General features: G+C 43.6%; 2 protein-coding genes across 3 annotated transcripts; one reads left to right on the plus strand and one right to left on the minus strand.

Moving 5' to 3' along the window:
• The first annotated feature begins 252 nt into the window (after positions 1-252).
• sp8a (sp8 transcription factor a) lies at positions 253-2,418 on the plus strand. Of its 2 annotated transcripts, none has more exons than XM_026157413.2 (2): positions 253-412; positions 922-2,418. In XM_026157413.2, exons 1-2 carry the CDS (start codon positions 392-394, stop codon positions 2,119-2,121), a joined length of 1,221 nt encoding a protein of 406 aa, XP_026013198.1. In that variant the 5' UTR covers positions 253-391; the 3' UTR covers positions 2,122-2,418. The 2 variants fall into 2 exon arrangements, with proteins under 2 accessions (XP_026013198.1, XP_080152799.1); XM_080296673.1 differs by having other exon boundaries at positions 298-412; positions 818-2,418.
• An 837-nt stretch (positions 2,419-3,255) lies between these two features.
• itgb8 (integrin, beta 8) lies at positions 3,256-22,744 on the minus strand. Its single transcript, XM_026156455.2, has 16 exons — positions 22,197-22,744; positions 21,187-21,272; positions 17,237-17,408; positions 16,359-16,465; positions 15,784-15,923; positions 15,380-15,545; positions 12,842-13,000; positions 12,627-12,722; positions 12,368-12,460; positions 11,193-11,333; positions 9,494-9,908; positions 9,146-9,368; positions 8,920-9,023; positions 7,142-7,264; positions 5,983-6,149; positions 3,256-4,889 (listed from the first exon to the last, which is right to left on the minus strand). Exons 1-16 carry the CDS (start codon positions 22,288-22,290, stop codon positions 4,764-4,766), a joined length of 2,412 nt encoding a protein of 803 aa, XP_026012240.2. The 5' UTR covers positions 22,291-22,744; the 3' UTR covers positions 3,256-4,763.
• Positions 22,745-22,989: the final 245 nt, after the last annotated feature.

Consider the following 22,989-nt stretch of genomic DNA (forward strand, 5'->3'; position numbering starts at 1 on the left):
TCAGTCACGGAACTATTCACTGCCACTTTTTGTGGCGTTATGACGTGTATTTTGACCAAGTGGTGAGAAGGAAGAACGTTTCTGCGCACTCATCTGTTGCTTCAGTGTCTCCTTTTGAATTTCATGCCTTAAACTTTAAACTGTTCTCTCACTCCTACTTTGAAACTATACTTGCTTACAACGTTTGAAACTTATGACGACCCCGAGCACGAATGTTTGGAGAAGATGACAGCTGATGTCTGATTGGCCAGCGGATGCTTAGCGCCACTTCAAAGCCACGGGGAAGATACAACTACTACCAAAGCAGTCAGAGAGGAAAACAGACCGATCACGCAAGCTACCGAGAGCACACACAGACACTGACAGCAGAAGATATCACTGCACGGAGTCCATGGCTGCCACACTGCTTGGGGTGAGTTTGCATTTCGACGCAACTTTTGTTTTTCTCTGAATATTTTTTTATTTTAATTTTAATTTTTTGGCAAAAGCAAATTCTTAAAAGGGTCTGTCCATTTGCTTATTCGGTTAATATTTATTTTATTCCCTTTATCTCGTTTAAATGCCGCTGTTTATAATAAAAGTATCGTTATTTAAATTAACCGAGCTTTAGTTCTTTTCCCATCTACATTTTTAGCTTTCACAGCTTGCGCTATTGATGGCGAGTTGCTACGTCTAATGGAAAAGTTAAGCGATTTTTTAAAGATTATTTGCCCACCATAGTTAAAGTTTTATAAGTTACTAAGTTATCCCACCTGCTGTGATTTTGCTGGTTAAGTTAAAAAACAACAACAATGTAAGCTTCATTTGTGTTTTGCAGACTGTGTCCAACTCATTTGATTTACATGCTGCATTTTACGCGTGTTTTGCGCACATGGTTTCAGTGGCGTGCTGGCTCTAAGTGCGTGCTTTGTGTTCCCGCAGGAGGAGCCACGGTTGGGCAGCACCCCGCTGGCCATGCTGGCCGAAACCTGCAGCAGGATTGGGGAGCCCAGCCCCTCGTGCTCCCCTACTGTTTCCGAGGGAGCCCCCGGACCCGTCAAAGGGTTCCATCCGTGGAGAAGGAGCTCGCAAGTCACCAGCAACTTGGGTACCTGCCTCACATCGTTTGGGGTTTCTTCTGGGACCTCCAGGAGTAGCAGGACCGGACTGAATGACGCCTCTAGCGCTTTCACTGTGACGGCTGCTACTTCTTCTTTAGGGAATGATTTTTCGATGTACCAGCCCGCTGTGCCACCGGACAACTGCGTTCCCAATTCCGCACACGCACAGCGGCCCGTGCTTCTGACCAAATTTCCCTCCTCGGTAGAAAGCATAGCCGGGATATATCCAAGGATGCATGCACATCCCTATGATCCATGGTTCAAACCCGTGGGGGATACTGGTAACGGGCCTCCTGCCTGGTGGGATATGGGCAGCAGCTGGGTGGACGCACAGAACACAGTCGGGTTACCCTCTCCTTTGAGCAGCTACACCAGTGACTACAGTTCTAACTTCAGCCCTGGTGCCTCTCAGCACCTGCTCCCCGCGGCGCAACATCTCTTCGACGGCTTCAGACCACCTGTTCCCGCAGCCTACACAGAGCCTCCGGTCACGGCGGCACCTCCTCTCACAGGTTCCCCAGTCGTTTCTTTGCCCCCATCCTCCCGCTCCTCCTCACGGCGCTACTCCGGTAGAACCACTTGTGACTGTCCAAACTGCCAAGAGGCGGAGAGCCTCGGCCAAGGGCGCACGAGTCCCCGGCGCAGGGGCTTGCACAGCTGCCACATCCCAGGTTGTGGTAAAGTTTACGGCAAAACTTCGCACCTGAAGGCCCACCTGCGCTGGCACACCGGGGAGAGGCCGTTTGTCTGCAACTGGCTTTTCTGCGGGAAACGCTTTACGCGCTCTGACGAGCTCCAGCGGCACCTGCGCACACACACCGGGGAGAAGCGATTCGAGTGCCCCCTCTGCCACAAACGATTCATGCGCTCTGACCATCTCAGCAAGCACGCAAGGACACACAGCCCGGAGGACGGCGGGGAGCCGGGGCTCACGAAGGGCACCAGCGACACGGACAATAGCGGCAGCCCGAGCCCTGGACTGAGACTGCACAGCACCGAGGGACAGAGAGCGGTGCAGTAATCCACAGAGCTGAACCCGATGAATCCACACGTGGGTTGTTTGCTTTACAGCGTGCCGTGGACTCTAAAGAACTGAAACAGCACTTTATGGATCACTCTGCTTATACCTCATCTGTTATTTGTACCTTTCTATGAAAAATCTTTTACTCATCTGTCGTTTAGTTTTTGTTTTCTTTTTTAATTTCTCTATTGCCTAATTTATTCTCTTTTTTTAATATAAAAAAGGAAGAAAAACGAGCCTTTCATAATCCCCTTTTACTTCATTATTATAGTAATTAAATATATAAATTATAAAAAAGTTTGAGTGACTGCATTTCTATAATTTACTCGTGTTTGAAAGTCTGTGTTGCACTGGGATTAATAAATGGGGCAATTTTCAATTAAAAACAAACAAAACAACTATTCACATGCAATAATCTAAGTTTTGTTGTATATTACAATTTGCCTCAGAAACAAAGTCTTAGTTTTCAGTTTGCAGTGATTATATATAAAACCATAAAAAAATACATACATAACAATTCTATTTTTTTTAATTTAACAATTTTATTCTATTTAAGTAGGCACATCTGCACATCTGCACCTTTAGATACAAAGAGTTCTGTAGTAAGTGACGTCAGCTGCTGCTTTATGGGGGGGAAAAAATCTGCTTTAAGTTTTTTGTTTCAATGATGAAAAGACGTTGCTATTAAAAAAATGCTGTAAAGAGTAGGAGACTTGGAGTGAATACTCACAGTGAGCTTTAAACACAGTTGTGTAGGTGGAGATCTCCACCTAGTGTTCAGTTTATGCAGTCAGCAGCTGCTTGGATCACATGGGCTTGGACTGTAATATTGAATGCAGGTCCTGGTTATGCAGCAATCTTTTGTTGCACCAATAAAATAAATTAAAATGTAAAAATCTTTGGCACATCTACACAAATATATTTAAACAAACAGATATTAAAAACGTGTAGTGAGTTGTATACATGCTTCAATTCTGGTGTTGGTCTTCAGGGACTGTCATGGTTGAATATTAAAAAAGTTTTTGCCTATTTTTCATTAAAAAAAAATGTACATGAAATTTTGGGCCACAGGGCCTAAATAAATACAACTAAATAGAATAACTATAAATTAATAAAACACAGTTCAAGAAACAGTTTAAAAACTCTTGCACATTTTTATTGGAATGAAAACAGTCATGCTACACATGAATCGACAGCAAAACTACAGAGAAAGTGCTGTTGTCACTCCGAACATAATGCCCGGTAAGATGAGATGATTAATACCTTATTGCTGAATTCATTTCAGTTTTAGAAACAGAGACAGCTCACAGTATTCACTACCTATTTACCGCTACTCAAATATAGCATAACAAATCAAATAAACATAAAAAATATAATAGAATCATAATAAATATTCATTAGTGTTCCGAGGTTACAGTAAAACAGAGCAGCTAATGCTGTAAACAACATGTTAAAAAAAAAGAGGAACAGGAGTGGGCAAGCAAAGTCTCTCAACAAGTCACGAAACTGGCACTCTGGTTTCAGAGGATCTAATCCTTTAAATTTGCTGAAGAGTGAAGTTCCACCTCTGATCTCAGTACCTTTGGAGCAGATTTGTGTATTAGTCTATACTTGTGAAACAGCAGGTAAATGCAGACATTATTCTGATACAGAGTTCACATTCTCAGGCTTTTGATGATACAACTGCCATTATGTCAGTATGTAAAATATAAATCTATATCCATTGTCATTCCAGTGTTCCAGTGGAGCTAATCCACTCCTCCAGTGAATTAGCTTTAAACACACTTAGGTACCTTTAATGCCTAGAGATCCCACACTTTTCAGTAGTAAAATGCAATTGTTCTAGTGCAAGTCTAACCAGATTATTAACAAAAGACAATCAAATGAAAGTATTCTTGCTTGTCATTACACAATGCCATGATATAACACTAATTTGCAATGCAGCCGATGTTAACAGAAATAAAAACATTAAACGACAAGATTCGCCATGCGTGACTAAAATGTAATCGCAATAAAATAAAAGCAAGCTGCTTAGTCACTTGGTGTATGCAAGGCAACACAGCTGAGGTCAGTAATGTGTGTTATTTGAAAGAAAATGTCGTACATTACACTGACCACATGGGGGCAGACTAAGACAGGGAGACAGTACTGTCGGATTATTGTAGTCTGGCACAGTCACATGATTTTTTTTTTTTATTAATATGTAGTGTTGTCACTATCAAATAAATAGAAAGCATATGTGCACCTGCACCACACACACTCACACATGCACACTCACACATGCACACTTACTCATGCTAGAGTAGTGCATGGCTAAAAAGCGCGGAGTGATCAACTTTCACCCTGTAAAGGTGAAGTAGCTTCCCTGCTCCTACAAAAGGAGGAGAAGAGGTGGGGAATTTGTGCTCTTCGTCTTCATCTCCAGGATTCCCAGGATACTGGCCGCGTCAGTCACACAGTCAATAAAAGTTTGGTCAGTTCGATTAACAAATAAAATCCCGTGGAGGTTTCATAGTTTACTTCGCTTGAGTCTCTACGTACTACGTACCGCTGGTTAAAGTTTTATGAAGGTTAGGAGGCAGAAAAGAAGCCTTGAGTCCAGCTTTGCTTCTATATGTCTCTACTGCCTTTGTTATGACCTTTTATTGCCAGGGGTCACCCAGGGCCATCTTAGGAACCTGAATGTGCATTTCCACAGGGCGATCAGGTGGATGGTCCCTCCTGTAGGTGACAGTCTTCTCATTGGTTGTAGGAATGTATGACAGATCCTGGTGGGGAAGGGGAGGGGGCAACAGAAATATGCAGTCAGTAATATTGGAGTCTGAGATGAACACAGATGCTCACTTCAGAAGACTTCTTCACTATTAGTCCAAAATACTACATACTACGGTTCCCATAATGCTTTACAAGTTGCCTTTTCCCCCCACATGACTCCTACATGTCATGTGTGACAGATGTTTCCGTGGTTACAGCTTGTGAGTGTTCATATTAGTGGAGAACTCAAAGTGTTAGTCTGTTTAATTGTGATTTATTTCTGGTAAAGATTTGTTGGTAAAGCCAAGATTATGAGTTAAGGGTCATTTTCACAGTCCTTTTGGAGCCTTTACAGGTACACAGAGGATCTTAACCTCTTAACAGCCACCAGGTCACTGGGTTTGGTTAATGTCCTCCCCTTTTTATAGCATTTTCACCTGCTTCAAACACCCACGTGGAAAAGCTTTTAACAGAAACTCTGTGGCTTTATTTGAAATCTAAATGCGTCCCCTATTTACTGAAAGTTCAGCATGTGGCTAAACATGCTAAACTTAACCCTTGGTGGATATTAGGCAGGTAAACTCAAAGTCTATGTGGCCTTTCCCATGACTGAGAAGTGAAGAGTAAGTCTTTGTTACTCAAAAGCAAAACTTCCCCCTGACAGTAAAATGTCATAAAAAAAAAATCAGCCAAAGAACTGTAAATGTTAACCAGACAGATGGTCCTGATTCTTAAACACAGTCCACAATCGTCAGTATCATTAAGATGATCTGCAGCAGTGCCATAAACAGGAACCCCCCTCGCCACCCCTAACCAGTAACCATTGCTAAGAAATTCCCATCTTCCTCTTCTCCAAAGTGCTGTATGTCATTATAAGGTCAGAAAGCTGGAAACTGTAGCTGCTGAGCTGGGAGTTGGGAGGAAATGTAAAACACAGCTGTACCTCTAAGAGCACACTCACATTCCTCACTGCTGGTTTCAGCTGCCGGTACTACTTCACATAAATATCCTAATGAACCTTTGCTGCTCAGGGCTCCAGGGACACTTTGGCTCTCATTTAAAATCAGACAGCACTGAGAAATTCCTCAAGGATATCAGAGAGCTAACCTTTCCAGTGCAATGGTACCCTGCATCTTCAACAGTGCCCCCTGGTGACCACCGCCTCTTCTGCAGCAACAGCCGGGACACGGCCACAACCACCAGCCCGCACAACACGGTCAGGGCGCACACGCTCAAGAAAGTTCTCACCAGCCGAAGGCTGCTGCTGACACAGTCTGTAGACACATACACATAAACGCACTCAGTTTTACTGTGCAGAGCTATAACATTGTATTGTTCACTGATGGGGACAAAAGTTTGGAGTATTTTTGATCAAAATCATCTTTGAGCAACATGAAAGTACAGATTAAATAAAACTAAAAGTACAGATTCAGCAATATGAAACTGTGAAGAGCTAATCAGGTATATTTCAGTGGCTCTAAACCCAGGTGTAGGCTGGGTATGGTATGTTTTGGATGTAAACGTTGGACTTGCATGAATGAATTTGAATAAAAGTTACTAAAAGAGGAAAGAGACTGTCCACTGAAAAACAGGGGAGACAAAAAGGCAGTACAAAGCAGAGCTACTCATTTAAATGACATATGACACACACACACACAGAGCTCGCTCGGCGGCAGCTGTACCACTATTGCGGTACTGAACAGTCAGCTGGCTGTGTATCTGCTGGGGAGCATGTGTGGATGACGGGCTGATTGCTCGACACAAAGAGCCCAAAGATTGCTCTGACATTTTGTAACAGAGTTACCATAGAGACCTGGCTCCTGCTGCACCCGGGAGGAGTGGGTGTGAGCAGGAAGAGAGTGTCCCGTTGGGTGTGGGGGGTGGGGGGGTGGTTGGAGGGAAGCTTGAGGGGATAGGGGGAGATGGGGGGGAGATGCACAATAAGCAGTGCTGTTCCAAAAATTGGAAAAGGGTGGGGTGTAAGGGTGGCGGGGTGATCTGTAACACTTAGATGTGCAATAATAATGTGTGCGAGACTGAGGGCAAATGTGAACTGTGAGGAGGTGTGTGTGTGTGTGTGTTTGTGGATGATTGAAAAGAAAAAATCCATAAAGTGAGATGGAAACTGAGGGGAAATCTAAATTACAGCTGTAACACTGACAGCAGGCTTGCTGACTCAAATACACCAGGGTGCACTAGTGCAGCAGAGGTATCAACGGATATCACCCCAAGTTAAAGCGTGTGTGTGTGAGTTTTGACTTCATACCTGGTCTTGTGCTAATAAGAAGCTGAGCCTGACCAGACTTCGAGCTGGTCTGAAAGCGATAGCTGTTGCGACAGCTGTCGTTACTGATGTACATGCAGTGAATCCACGTCTCCCCTGCTTGACCTGAAAATACAGCCAGAGAGAGAGAGGGAGCAGTGAGACCCAGACATAGATCCAAGATCCAGAACAAATCCTGGAGGGTTAGTTTAAACAAAAAAATTGATCAGAGTGGTGCTGCTGCAGAGCTGCACTGTTTTAAAGCTTCTCTTGTTTCAATCAAATTGAATTCAGGTTTGTTTATATAGTGCCAAATCACACAACAACAGTCGCCTCAAGGTGCTTTACACGGTACCCTACAGAATTCTGCAGAAAACCCCAGCAATCAAGTGACCTGCCTGTGAGCGAGCACTTTGTGGTAGGAAGGAAAAACTCCCTTTTAACAGGAAGAAACCTCCAGCAGAATCAGGCATAGGGAGGGGCAGCCATCTGCCTTGATGGGTGGGGGTTGTGAAGGGAAAGAGAAGAGAAGAAACAGAAGCAAAAAGAAAAAGAGAGCATAGGGAGACAAAACACAGACTAAGGGAGAGAGAAGACACAAATGTGATGAATTTAATGCTGCTGCAGTGGTATATAAACACATGGGGAGTGAAAAGAAGAGAGTGGAGAAGAAGTGCTCAGTGCATAACAATGTATGACATGAAGGCAACCTTATTTTAGTAAAACCAAATTAAGTAATTGAAGATCTGTGTGCAATGAGAATCTGACTATACAAATCCTCTCAGTAATCTGGGGTCTTGATTCTCGAATAGTGACCAACTGTTAGACAAAGCATTTTGAAGCTAAAGAAACTGATTTTTTAGGAGTCAGTGGAGAACAAAACTGAGCTAAAAGGTCAGTGAATAGTAGGCTTACACTCATCAGGTGGTCAGAAATGCAACTCTAACTGTATATGAAAAAGAATGTGATGTAGAGGCAGTCTTTTTAGTGGCCAGCAGGGGGTGGCATCTCTGGTTGCAAAACGAGGTCAGGATACATAGTTATCTATGGGAAACCCAACTTTCCACTTCTTTTATGACTTCAGCAAATGCTTGCCTTGTGAGTTTATGGCCCCTGAAGACAGTTTTAAGTCATACTTAATAAAACATGGTGTTCTTTTTTCATTTCATTCATTTTCAATGATTGTATTATTTAAGGTATAATAGGTGTTAAAACAGGATGTGGTTTAGTTCGGGGCTACCTTGTGATTGACATGTTGCTATCATGCAGTATGCTCAGCTCTCAGTGAAATCCATCTGTCGCTCTGCTTCTAAATAACCAAATGGCTTTGGCTCAAAAATGCAGGCAATAAACTGCCAACATGTGCAACAGCACTTCGTGTAACTTGTCAATGTTGCTTTTATAGATTGCCAAACTTAGCAAAAAAAGATGAATACAAGCAGCTCTAAGGGTTGCTTGTTAAATAGTAAATACAAAGTAATATATTTCAAACCCAAGAGCAAATTCAAACTGAGCCAAGGCTTTTATTAAAAACAGCTAAATCTGTCGTAGCTTCAATTAAAGAAAAAAACCTTTTTAGTGTCCACAAAACTACAAATATGTAAACCTGAACCTGGAGGTTTGTTCCTGTTAAAGGGGAGTTTTTCTTTCCCGCTGTCGCCAAGTGTTCGCTCATATGGGGTCATATGATGGGGTTTTCTCTCTATTATTTACTTCGAGGCAACAGTCGTTGTGATTTGGTGCGATATAAATAAAATTGAATTGAATCACACCAGCTCTACCTGACATGTCATCCATGTAGCCGACCAGCGGTGCACAGGTGTGGTTGCACTGTCCCGCCTCTTCTTGGGTCAGACCATGAGAAAGGTGGCAGCCCACACATGTCCTAAGAGGCAAAGCAACGCAAACAGAAATAACAAATCACTACAGTTTCAACTTCAAGCATACAGCTCGATCTGTCGGAGCTCCCATCGTGCTTTGCGGTACTAAATATAAGTCGCTAATTACCAGTATGATTGGCAGGTGCTTTGGCACGCAGGGCAACGCTCGCAGAAGTCTCCGGAGTGTTGGGGGTCGTCGCACACGCACTTACCACACACACACTTCCCTCTCCCGCTGCAAAGCAAGCCATTTGATGACTGGCAGGTTGCTGTGGAGACGGGACAGTTGCAGCTATCGCCTGTCCATCCATCCTCACACACACATTCACCTAGCACACACACACCCCGACCTGAGAGACAGGAGAGAGATGAGAGGAAAAGGCATTAGAGAAGTTAACGAAGAAAAATCGTGCACTAGTCATCTTGACATTAGCAGTATCACTATGAACTAATTTTCAGAGTGTGCCCCTCTTACTTCCACACAGCAGCCCTCCTTCGTAAGGGCAGGAGAAGTCGTCTAATTCGCAGTATTTCCCGTACACTGCACCGAGCCTGCTCTGCTCACAAACACACTTCCCACATTCGCACACTCCGCGGCCACTGCAGACCACATCAGACCCATCTGCTTTGCAGTTCTTGTTTGAATCCGAGTCCTTCATCATCCCGTAGTTCGGCCTCTCCTCCTGATTGTTGCCATTTTGGGTCTGTTTGCATGGTGACGCGTTGGCATCACGGCACTGTCCCGCCGGTCCACATGTGCACTGACATTTAGAGCGGATCCTCACAACAGTGGATTCGTTGTAACCCACGGGACGGACCATGACTGTCACATCTTCATCTTTACCGTCATCAGGACAGGAGTGCTGGCCAATTGTGATATTGAAGTAGACCTGCGTAAAACAAATATGTTTATAAAGAGCAGCAGGGGATGTTGAAAGAGGGATAGAGCTGTGTTCTAGTTGTATATTTATGTGGGCGGCAAGGTCAGTTGGTCATCTGGTGCACCACCATGGCCCAGTTCAAAAAGAACTACCGTAATATTTTATGCTATGAACCTCATCGATTTAGTGATAGAGTGTCTTGTTTGCCTAGCAACAGCAGGTAGAAATTCCAGTTTCTTCACTACTTTTGTTCACGACTAAATGACCACATCTCATGCCATCCTCATTAGTTAACATGCTAAACTCAGGCCCTCAGTATTGTTGTAAGCATGCTGACATAGACATTTACATCAGAGAGACTATCTTAAACATCCTCTACACTTACACAGCGATGTGGATTATACAGAAATCATTTTTCTGCACCAAACTGAGGCTGTAAATCTAAAAGGTGTGAATAAGCCAAATCTGGCTGCATGATTACAGAAATCCCTAACAGCTCAAACAGTTGGACAGGAAAATGGATTCTTAGGCTGAATTTGAACAATTATTCTGTTGGCTGATGTGGAAAGTTGCGCATGCCAAAGCTTTGAGTTCACAGTCAGCCTTTCTATTGATTTTTATCTCCATTCTGGTAATTGTTTCCATAATTCGTCTCTAATCCACCCACAGATTAAAAGGCCTGAGTTTCTTTGTACAGTGGAGTAACTCTGTAGAGCAGTGATTTAGTATGCCGAGGTTCAATAAAAGTTTAGAACCCCAAAATGTGATGAAAGAAGTCTCGCAGGAAGCTAAGGGGAGTAAAATCATTCCCAAATGCACTGAAGATGCTATAATTAGTGCCAAAGCAAAGGTCTCTTTGGCTGCTACAGCTACAGTAACCTCTGATAAAGTCATGCTGCTTAAGTAGAAAAACTACCGTGCACAGCTGAGAAATATCAAAAAGTGCTCTCGGCACTGGTGAAGGTTTCTTTTTCTCTGCTGGATAACAGAACAGGTATTAAGGAGTACAAGTCCAATGACCTCATTCTAAATATAAATGTCCTATTTGTCTGTATCGAGGCTCTCGTGTTAGGTGAGGTAGGGATTTCTGGAGGAAAAGGTCGCGAAATCACATGGAAATGTTTTCCTCTTAAATACAGTCCGTGTAATCCGCTCAGCTCGGATTATTTACCAAATCTTCTCTGTCACGTAAAGCTCTCAGTGCGAGGGCGTTTGTGTATGTCAGGGTAATCTGATACAACTAATATATGCCTTGTGACATCTCTGGTGGCTCTGACGCTGCTGGGTGTTTACCGTCTGGTCGGGCTGCACCCCCGTGCAACTGTGCTCTGCAGCAGTGGATCCATCGGGGCAGAGAGGAGTTACAGACACCCAGTACCTGCTGACCGCCTTGTCCTCCACCGACACGGACACCACCACCTCTGATAACAACCTCTGGGCACATCGAAAACAGAGAGACAAGCAGCATTACACTGAGAGCCTGATATAAAGAAACTTATCATAGCTTACTGTGCTGACTACAAAGCAATGTAGGTTAAGATAAAAGGGAATGCTAGGAACAGCTTGAAATTTTAATGAACGTAATCTGTGTGAGTGAACAGCAATGACGAAAGAAAGGGGGGGAAAAGAGGCTCATTAATCAAAGTTGTCACATGTTGCCTGAAAGCCCTTACTGTCGCCCTCTCTTTCTTCCTGAAATACAGGGATTTATGGGAACAAGGAGGTGGGGCCGAAAATAGCATCTTTGTGTCCCTGTCTGATTAGGACACATGGTTTCTGTGGGGATCTGATAGCCATTATAATGCCAGCTTCTGTTCAGGCGGCGCTGTTTGTGTATGTGTGTGTGTTTCGGCACGTATGCGTGGCTGCGCACCCGATTCTGTGGATTCGGCAGATTCTCGAAGCAAACAATGGAGCGCTGTGCCTGAGGCAAGATTATACTCTGCCAACAGAATTAACCCCGTGGTGAGTCTCACTCACCCACACACACACATACAAAACCTAACCTTCCGTAACCTCAAGTTCTCGTCCGTGTTGTTTCCTGTTGTTGTTTTTCTTTCTTCAGGCTTTAGGTCTCTCCCCATCATCAATTTTCCCCAAACTTAAGCACTTTAAGTTTGAGATCATTTAAGATTTTTCTTGCATTCCCCGTTTTCAAACTTCAACTTCTGGGGTACACATAAACAGGACGCACTTTTCAAACAGGACATGCGCTATTACTCAGTCCGCATGATTCAACAAGTCAAGGAGAACAACAAAAGTTTGTGTTGCTTCAGCAGACCGGCAGCAAACTTTGTCTCAACATTTCTGAGCCAGGAATGTGTGGGGTTGTGATTCCAGCTCTCACAGTGCTGCTCTTCTCGTCTCTCCCACCTTTCACTTGTTCCCGTCTTTGTCCAAAGAATGAATAAGACGCTACAAAGAGGACAAAGAGCCTACGAGGGGAGGTGTAGCTGAGTGCTTTGTACCTTGTATGCATCCACCACCAGGTCAATGAGATTCGGAGCCTGGAAGAGGCCTAATTTTCCCAGGTAGGAGCCAGGTAGCAGATGTATCAGCTCCTGGAAAAGGAAAGGGAGACGAGAGTAGAAAAAAACGTAATGCTTTTAAAAATCTTCCCCTCTCAAATGTGCTCCTGAAATGAGCAAGATATGTATGAGTCAGAATCTGTGGCTGATTGTATGCCTTCTCAGTATATTACTAAGTGCACGTGTAGGGGCACATTACCTCATACCACTGGTATTGCTGCTTTTCCACAGCAAAGATGGAGTAGATATGGTTTTCAAGGAGCTTATCAGACAACTGACCCAAACTGGGATGATCCTGAAAAGCAAAGTAAACCTCCTGTCACCTCAAAGCCTGTAGTAATTCATCTGGTCCACATTAAAGTGAGATTATGTGAGCTTAAAGTTTGATGCTTTAGCTTTTGCAAGTTTCCTCACCATCCTGGTGCTGCCTTTGTAGACGTTGTCCTCCAGGTGACACAGACCATCGTGTGGCACGACGATCCCTGCCAGCCGGCTATCCAGGGCGAGGTGAGAAGGCTGGTCGGTCATCAGGAGCAACAGACGCTTTGCCTCTGGTCTCCAACCAACAGCCCTCTAAAATGCAGAAGGAAGGCAACGTGCAATGTTATTTTTGGCCATTAATTTAGCAAAACTTACATATTTTCATCCTAATACCAAAAAAATTCAAACACAAGCAGAGATCTATTGAACGTCTCTACAGCCTGTTTTTGCAGAGTGGTTTTTGTTATTCCTTTAAATCATGACGGAGTGATGTGGAAAAATGTGCATGCATCACATTTTAAGGATTTACAAGTGTGGGAAAAAATGCAAGGCGAAACATTTTACACATGTGAACTGGATTATTTTCGGTGATGATCAGGCTTTTCTGTAATGTCCAATTAAATAAAGAACCGGGAGTCTCGATTTTTATGTCTGTGACTCATACAGTGACTCCTTTCTCTCAGCGTGAGAAAATGGGCCAGTGTGCACGTGTGTGTGTATTTAGGGAAACCTAGTGAGTAGGCCTGGCATAATGGAGTCTATTTCTAGACTGATGACCACTGTGGTGTTTCTCTCCGACATGGCTACTCAGGGGCCCCCTGCATGGTGTGACACATAACCCCCACAGAAGCTATAATGTAAGCAACTGTGAATCTCAGTGTGTGTGTCTGCCATACCCCACATGTGGAGTTAATACTTAGTGGGATTCCTGTGGCAATATGCATTGCTTTCAGGGTGCCACTATTTTTCCAGAAAAGAGTAAACGCTTCTTTTACATTTGCAGATTTAACACCTACTTACAATTAGAAAACACCCCTTAGATTTACATATACAGCGTCTACTCTACCACTTGGCTGGGATGGAATCAGGGTCAATATAATTTGGCTTTTTAAGAATTCACTAAAGAAACTGTGTAAAGTAGAGGAAATTAATCATCCATTCTCTTCTGTTTATTCTTATCAGAGTCGTGGTGGTGGATAGACTATCTATCTAGTCTATCTACCATAGGGCGAGAGGCGGGATACACCAAGTCGCCAATTCGACACAGGGCTAAATTAATCAACATTAATCAAAAATATATAAATATATAATAAATAAGTCACTGCATAAATATTCAAACCCTTTAAAGTAACTGAACTAATTCAACAGAGCTCCAGCCAATTGTAGTTTCACAGTTAATGAAGTGCAGATTACCAAAGTGCAGTGAATGTGTCTCAAGTGACTGTAGTATAAAGACACCTGTGTGTGAAAGATTCAGTCAAGGTTAATCGGTATTCCTGGCAACAATTACACCATGAGGACAGAAGAACGCTCCAAGCAAGTCGGGGAAAAGATTAGGAAAACTATAGGTCAGCGTACAAGTCACTGAAAATCCCCTGGAGTTCAGTTAAATTCGTCATCACTGGAAGAAAAAACACATGTGTAAATCTGCCTAAAGCAGGCCGTCCTCACAAACAGTGACTGTGTGAGAAGGACACCAGTAAGGTGGGGGCCACGAAGACACCTATGACTACTCTGAAGGAGTTAAAAGCTTCAGCACCTGAGATGTTGCTCAGGCTTTATGGAAGAGAGGGGATAAGTTCATCTAAAAGCATGTGGGAGTCTGGGGTCTCTAGTCTGATGAGACCAAAATCAACTTTTTAAGTCATCACACTAGACACTTTGTTAAGGTAGCAACAGACATTCTATATATTTTGGCAAACACACCATCTCTGGCAAAACATAAAATGAATACAGCAATGATAGATAAATCCTGAAAGACCATCTGATTCAGTCTCCAAGAGAATTCCAACCTAATACGCGAACCTAAGACGCAAAGCATTCAGGCACGAGCTAGACGGAAATGGTTTAAAGTCAACAAGGTGAGTGTTTTGGAGTGGTTGAATCGAAGCCCAGAGCTCAAGCCAATGGAGAATTTGTTGTTGGACTTGAAAAGCACTGTTCATGCCTGACCCTGTGCAACCTGACAGAGCTTGAGGAGTTTTGCAAAGAGGAGTGGTGTACAATTGCAGTGTCCAGATGTGCCACCATGACTCAGACCTGTCCACACAGACTCAGTGCTGTGACAGCATCCAAAGGTGAATTTACCAAATAATGACTTGAATTAAGAGGAGCTTGTTATTAAAACACATTTCAAAAGCCAGAAGTCTCAGTGGTATGTAGTGAGCATTAGGGTAACTTGCACTGTGGAGGCAATATAGACAGGCTATGGAGTGACACATGTTGCCATGTAAATGATATTGTTTTAGGGAAGCCTTTGATTATTTCTGCAACCTAAACTAATACATCTGATGGATTATAGCAACAACAATTATGAGAATGCAGGGTTGAGCCGGCACAATCGAGTAAGGGTGGAAAAACTACATTAATTGGTCCTGTGCTGTTAAAACACATCACTATACGTCACTAACAGCCTCTGAGGGAGTTTTATATGCATTCATGTACGCAAACTACATATGAACAAATGCCCACCTGGCAGACCGCAGCTTGCAGCATGGCATCTAGTCCTCCTTCAGGTGTGTCCATGTTTCCAGAGATGCGCTGGCGCTTGATCACCCGCGTAAACTCGCTCATATTGCTTGTCATGCTAAGGACATGGTGGAAGCCGTGGGCTGGTCGACAGCGTATTTCAAAATCACTTGTGAGAGACAAAAAATAAATAAATAAATTAAAAAATGAGGTCCTGTTTGCAAGATTTGGAACTGCAGAGCTATTTGTTATATGCTCAGCTTATCCTGATGACAATGTTCCCCCAAGCAACTAAAAAGCTAAATTATGCATCTTTGTATATATTTTTTACATGATCACTGAAATGATGACATCCCTCTTCGAGTGTATCATTGTATCTGCCGACTCTAGCTAACAAATGATCTTACCTGCAGGGATTGTGGATCTTCGAAGGATGAACGTTGATGTAAGGAGAAACAGGCTTGTCCACAAATGAGCCAAAACCCAGCCAAAGGTCTGAGGAGTGCTCCGTCATACGAAGGGACAGAGCTACACCCACCGTCTTCAGCTGTGCAGCACGCAGAAAGCAGGTTGGAGAGGTAGAACAAGGACAGGTAAAGAGCAGCAGGCGAGAAGGGAAGAGCAAAAGAAGGAGGCGTGCAAGAGGATATAAAATAAGAAGATTTGGAAGATGATCCAGAATAAATCAGGCACAATAGACAAAAAAAGAAGCTGATTTACTTCCCATTTCCTCTGCTTCATTTAAAAAAAAGTTTAATCTGTAGTAGTTATAAAGTCAGTGTCCATCTCACTGGGCCTACTTACTGTTTATAGATCCTGGTGAGACTTCTCATTTATGCAAGCCTTGACTTAATTATGTTTTTACACAGCAAATAGTCCTTGCAGCTATATTTATATATAGAACCTTCAAGAAGAAGGCGTGGAACAAATCCTCACTGACTCACTGAGCAGCAGAGTGACAGACAAGCATTTTCAAACCTACTTGATCAAGGTTTTCCTGCATAGAAGCCGATACATCCACCAGGTAGTACAGGTCCACGGGATAACGCTCCAGCTGCTTCACCGACACTATGAAACTGGCCGCTGAACCTAGAAACAAACACACACGCACAACATAAACTGCAATGAGCAAAAGTTCAAAAATACTGCATGGTGCACTGCAGCACCAGCATCTACGTGAAGCAGAGATGCAGTGAAACATTTGTTAGGTAGAGGTTGGCTGAACTGTCCGGACTGCAAGGCATCTTCCCTTTACTCTCACTTTGCTGCTCATCTATATATATATGTGTGTAATTACGAGGAAGGACAGCGATTTCAGTGGAAGGGGACTAACTGCACTGCTATTCGCAGCAGCCGAACCAGCTACCAAAAGCTCAGAATACAACACACACACTCACACTGGGACTGTGACTTCATTTAGTGCTTAGGGCACCATTTCTCCACAATGATGCCTTTATTATAGTTTTTTTTCCTGAAGGCTTAAACACTAACAGTGATTCTTGAAGCACCCATCTCGGAAACTGTTAATACTTTTAGTCAGTGGAAATTTGAACACCCACCGCTTGGTGCTGTATGCTCCCATACGGCGCTGCAGGCAGTACTCGCTGTGCTGCTGAGCTACTAAATACAGCACCGCATGTGATGTGGATGAGGTCTTATGGCCTGATCCTTAAAGAAGGTGAGATTTTTCACATTCTTATTTTCTGATATTGCACTGGTGTTCAGCACATTCACAAACTGCCCTGCTGGGCACACAAAATAATACACTATCGCTGCAATGGTGTGTTTTCTGCATACTGAACACATTATTAAGAGAGTCTGATCGTTTTTACGCCCAACCCAAGTTATCACGTCATCTACCTGGTCTGAGGGTGATGCTGATGTCTCTTGGGGAAACTTGTGTGCTGCTGATGGTGGCGTTGACCTCCACCTTAACCTCTGACTGCTCCATGAACTCCAGTGCACAGCCCCTCCTGAGCAGGTTAACTGGCAAGTCACAGCGCTGACTTAGCCCCGCCCCATCTAGAAAGCCCTACAGGTGAAAACATAAAGTTCAAAATGGTCAGTTTGCCCTTCATTCAAAATATGCTGGTTTTAAAATCCAACCCTGTATCTAAAACGAGTTAGGATGATGTAAGGAAGAGGGCTTCCTTACTAGTATAATTTGTATTGTGGTAACTTGCACACTTTAGAAGCACCTTTGCACTTTATTAAAAGCACTTTATTGAGCACTGCACTTTAAGGATAGACTTGCACATCAATAACCATTTGCACACAAGAGGTTTAATTATTTATTGAATATTTATTGAGTTATTTAATAATTAGCAGGTGGCCTTTTGCTCCAGGTCCTGCACAGCTGCTCCTCACTGAGAAGTGTGGTGGTTGTCTGTGAGGAAAGGTTGTTACTGGGAGCAAATAAGGTCTACTGCCAAGTAAAACTTAAGCAAGTGTGTGTGTTTAAAGTCTACAGGTAAAAGTGTTGGTGCAAAGACCTTTTCTTTGTCCTCTCCAGGGTGTTTGGGCAAATATTTCCCCAGTGGTCCGGACATTTAAAGGTTCCAGGAGAGGCCATGGGTTAAGGAGGTGTGAGAAATCTCTATACATGGGTTTTTGGTGGTTTTTTAATAGGGTTAAGGTATAAGGTTAAAATATAACATATTTAATTATCAGAGAATGATAAAATGTATTTATTTATTAACTCAGATTGTGTATTGTATATAGAAGGTGGAATGCTACAATTTGGTAAACTCACCTGGGAGTAAATAATGGTTTAGTCCTAAACAGCTGAGAGTATTTAAAGCTGCCATTTGTCATTAGACAAGAGATTGTTGTTGCTGTTGGAAAGCTTGATCTACCACTAACTGTCATGGCGTTAGATACATGTGGGCAAATAAACACCTCTTGCTTCCACCATACTTTGTCTCAGTCTTCACCTTCACTGTAAATTCATCTGCAAAAGCTTCGTCACAGGTGATGTGGGAATGGACGGATGAGCAAATAATTTAAACGTGTCCTTGAAAACAGCAAAAACATAATACAACCTGAAACGTCATTGTTTTTGTTCCAAAAAGCAAATTCACTTCCAACAAAACGCTAACAACACTTTAGGTAAAAATGTCTCCAAAAGGTGACAGAGGACTCATTTTGCATTATCTTGACGAATTAAGCAAAGCCTTCTTTTATTAAACAACAATGAGAGCACATGTGACTTCAAAGCCTGTAATATTGAATGTTAACGGTGCCTTTGCACATGTAAGTCACTCACGACATGTGCGCTAATGAATACAAATAACAGATGGCGGGGGTTGAGATGGTCTGTCTCTTCTTCAGCCCACAGGAGGCGGCGTCCTTGATTTCCAAAAGGACTTTTGTTTGGTCAATTTTGCACCCTCCTAAATGACCTTGGGCCCACCCATTGTAACTGTATTTCTGCATCTTGTATAAATCCTTTTTTCTCCTCTTCATTGTGGATAAGTGTGCATACATTGACGGTCTGTTTGTTGGCTGACGTTGGTTTTAAAAGTGCTCCAAAAGCCATTCAGTGATTTCCACTGTGTAATTGAGTGCTGCCTGAGGGCAACAAATCAAGGCCGTTCAATGTTGGATTTCAGCCTTTCTTTCCCCTTTGCTTTCACAGATTTCTCTGGGTTCTACACTATTTTATATACTGCAAATAATAAAAGGTAATAATGGCTTCAGAGTGCTGTTAAAGACGTACTGCCCTTTATCAAAATTACGTAGGATATGTTCCCCAGTTAGTTGGTTACAAGTTCAAATGAAGTGTATGTTTCAAAAAACAACATGTTTGAATTTCATCAATTTTATTTAACATTATAAATTTTAATATAGGAGAGCATTTTTTTCACATGCACAATATCACAAAAGTCTGTAGGGTATAGCTCACTTGCAATTTTAAACTCTATAAACAGAGCATACAAGGAAGCCATGTTTTCGCTGTAATCTCATCTGTATGATGAGCACATCTCCTTCAGCCCGTCTGGAGCAAGAGCGAGAGTAAACAATTTCAAGGTCAGAAGAAAAATTATAGATTTTCTCTACACTTGTGCCGATGTCTCCATCGTCTCCATCAATTCAAAAATGTATGCCTAACACTCTGCGTTTAAAGGCTGTAATCTAGTTAATGTTTAACCCATTAGTTAATTTTTTAACCTTTGCTCACTGTGAAGTATGTAGTGAAAGACTCACACATGCTGCAGACTCCTGCACACTGACAAACATTAAAAAAAAAAGGATTTACTTGCAACACTTCTGGAGCCGTTGGGCAACTTTTGATCCGTTTCTCTTTCTCCTGCGCACCTGCCTGATGTCACAGACGTGCAAAGTCTTCCCTCATTTATTCCACTCAGGGAAACATGCTATACTGAAACCAGTTTCACAATTAATCAGTGGTTTCATTTTTCATTCTGATTGCTTTCAGTGTGCTTGTATTGATTTTTGATGGAGTTACCCCGACATGAGAGCCATGACTGTTTTTCGCTATCGGACCCTTGAAATTACTCATCAGTTTCAAGCACCAGGTGGAGGTGCCTGTTTGGATTTACTCCGGATTTATTCTCCGTGTATTCCAACACGGTGGAAATTTGCTCAGTGTTAGTTTGGACAGTTCAAAATGTGATTAGGCGCCCTTATTGTCTTCAGATTCTTGATTAAGTTCTCCTAATAGTCAGCTGCCACAACGGCAGAATGTAACAGTGTCATGCCTTATAGCTTTGGAGAGGCTTAGTGACCTTTGGTACTGTAGCAAAAAAACTCACAAATACAAAGAAGTGGCACAAACCCCCCCCGTAAAATTACACCCCTAAATATGTGTATTTACACTGTAATTAATCTGTCATGGGCCAGACTGAGATCAGTCATTTTTTAAAAAGCATGAGGGGGAAACAGATAAGGGATGAAAGAGTGAAATTTTTTTTAAAAAACACACGGTTGAGGAAAACCGTGGTCTACAATAGAACCTGAAACTGTAGCAAACTATGTGACCAGGACCTGAACCTGAAACCTGGACTGGATTGTGTGTATTTATGGTGTTCCCTGTGGCTATAATATGCCCTGTAACAACTCTGAATGCCAAAAAGTTTCAGACTGACTTTCTGGGACTTTCCTTACACAGTCTGTCTTTTCACTGGACTCTGAATATTAACAGCCAAATGTGAACATGCATATTAACAAGACCGGCACTGTTTAATACTTATCCAAGCATGGCTCTGTGAGTTTATATGACCTTGTATGTGTGTGTGTGTCTCTGTGTGTGTAGGAGGTAATGTTTGAGGGCTCACACACACACCAGTGAACCCAGCCCCACTTGATGATGTCAAGAAGTGTAGGACTTACAGGGTGGGAAAGCACCTGAAGTCTGTAAATGCACACATGCTGACAGTTTGGTTTGGTATTTTTTATCTGTGTGTTGTTACTGGTGTGGCACCAGAAAGCTTTACAGCTCCTCACGTCTGTTTCGGGGTGGGCTCTTTACGAGACAGACCGACACACAGACAGATAGAGGCATGGGCGGAAGCAGCAATATGTGTAAGTGTGTGGAGACTAAACACATGGATGGAAAAGTGGCTCTGTCTCTGCTTTCTGCCTGAGAAAACGTGCATGGAAACATTCACACGAGCGGCCGGCGCAACTCACATGAGTCATAACGCAGGCCGCCGAGCTCTAACGTTCATATTATATTCACATTTGTGGACTGGATCAAAGCTTTGGTTCGTGTCATCTGAGGAATGCTGTCCAATGCCTGCCACGTTTGTCTCTGACACACACAAACACACGTTCGTACGCATTCCTACCTCTTCGAAACACCAGGCGCACTGTGGCCCACGGCTGAGGCAGTCTGTACAAGAGGTGATGCCAGGAGACCGACACACGCTGTCACCTGCTCAAGGAAGGGAGGACGAAAGGTGGAGGAGGCAGAGAGAGAAAAATGATTGCAGGGAAGAAGAAAAAAGATCGGCAAGAGGAGGAGGGAAGAATCTGAGATTAGCATATGAAAGAATGTGTGTGTCAACACTTATTAGCCATGCAGCTGAACCCCTGTGGACATTAGACACTTCTGATGATAGGAGCACCACTTAGCATCTCATAAGAGGCTGTTCAGCACAAATCAGCCACCATCTGGAAGCAGGTACTGGATTTGCTGGAGTAGTAACCCCTCGCCCAACACCAATACACACATCCATACCACATCTAATTAGTCAATCATTTAGTGAGAATGTGCATATGTAGGGAGTCCATAACTAGGCCCTCAAACAGGATATGTCTATGCAAGGTTTGCAGAAAAAAATACAGTAAGGATTCAGACTTTACTGAGTGACAAAGAAAGGCTTTTTGTAGTGGAATTAGTGTAGTGATTTATCTGCTGGAATCTAATTTTCCAGAGTTATTCTCCAGGGAGCTTCAGTGAGGTTGTAATGTAGGACAAAAGGAGAAAAGCTGCAGGTCTGAGCATCACTAACAGCGCACTCTCACCCAGTTAAAAATCTTGGCCTCTGGCAAAAAAGACTGTGAAGGTTAATCGCCTAACTTCTAATTTTAAATGTTCGGTAATGTGCTCAACAAAGAGGGCTGGAGTGTTACCTGCTACTGCAGTGAGGCTGTCATTACTTCTCATCAATAACTAGTTTGTAACTCCTCCACATGAAACAAATGCTCATTACGAGTCTTTTGCGTGACCTCCTGCAGAGACTACAGAGAATGTGGGATGTGGGGGACGCTAATGATCGCTTGACAGTGATAGCTACAAGATGCAGTCTAATTGCTGAGATGGGATGTAATTAGCCCCCAATGAGCCTCCACTCACCGGCACTGAAGGATTCTCCGCTGAAAGCGACCACCAAACAGCAGAGCAGGAGGCACAGACAGGCGCTGTCGTATGTGCGTAGCCAGGAAGTCATATTATTCTGTCCACACCGGGTAGGAGACCGGAGCCAAGCAGCGAGGAGACACGGGAAGCGGAGCTGTACGGCTACTGGAGATGAACCGGGGGAGACCGGACACCGTGCGTTCGCCGGCGCATGAACAATAACCGTGAGTGCTGGCCCAAGCCGCGGGACATCGTGGTTCACCCAAATAGCCCTCTAATCCCGGAGAGGCATTCACATCGATCAGCTTACAAGCGCGCTCCCCCGTGGGCCACGAGAGGAGGTGAAGCAATCGGCGGAGTGCGAGTCACCTCCATCTATTTCCACCCAGCCGCAGGTGTGCGACGCGTCTCCGAGAGCTTCTCACAGCTTCGCCTCACAGCTGATGGTAAAAGTCTCATCCCGGGACAGAGCACACGCAGGAGTTACACACGGGAGAGCCAATCAGAGCTCAGCCGGCGCGCAACCAACATCATGCTGAGTGAACATCATACGCCGAGAGCAGGAGAATAACCGTGTTTTAACCACTGCCATGGTAACCACGCCGCTGTACGTATGAGAGAGAGAGAGAGAGAGAGAGAGAGAGAGAGAGAGAGAGGGAGAGAGAGAGAGAGAGAGAGAGAGAGCTCAGAAGGGGAGGGGGCGTGCGTGTGTGTGTGTGTGTGTGTGTGGGGGGGGGGGGGGGTGGCTGACAAATAAGGAGAGGAGGAAGAGAGGTGAACAAGAAGGAGT

Source organism: Astatotilapia calliptera, chromosome 22 (assembly GCF_964374335.1).
Source record: "Astatotilapia calliptera chromosome 22, fAstCal68.1, whole genome shotgun sequence".
Taxonomy (NCBI): domain Eukaryota; kingdom Metazoa; phylum Chordata; class Actinopteri; order Cichliformes; family Cichlidae; genus Astatotilapia; species Astatotilapia calliptera.

Excerpts from the sequence above, each read along its gene's own strand:
- sp8a (XM_026157413.2), top strand. The coding sequence starts at position 392 with ATGGCTGCCACACTGCTTGGG. Across the intron at positions 413-921 it reads TGGCTGCCACACTGCTTGGG|GAGGAGCCACGGTTGGGCAG; the intron begins GTGAGTTTGCAT and ends GTGTTCCCGCAG.
- itgb8 (XM_026156455.2), bottom strand. The coding sequence starts at position 22,290 with ATGACTTCCTGGCTACGCACATACGACAGCGCCTGTCTGTGCCTCCTG. Across the intron at positions 21,273-22,196 it reads CGGAGAATCCTTCAGTGCCG|GTGACAGCGTGTGTCGGTCT; the intron begins GTGAGTGGAGGC and ends TTCCTTGAGCAG. Across the intron at positions 9,369-9,493 it reads AGGAGGGCTGCTGTGTGGAA|GTCGGGGTGTGTGTGTGCTA; the intron begins GTAAGAGGGGCA and ends CCTGTCTCTCAG.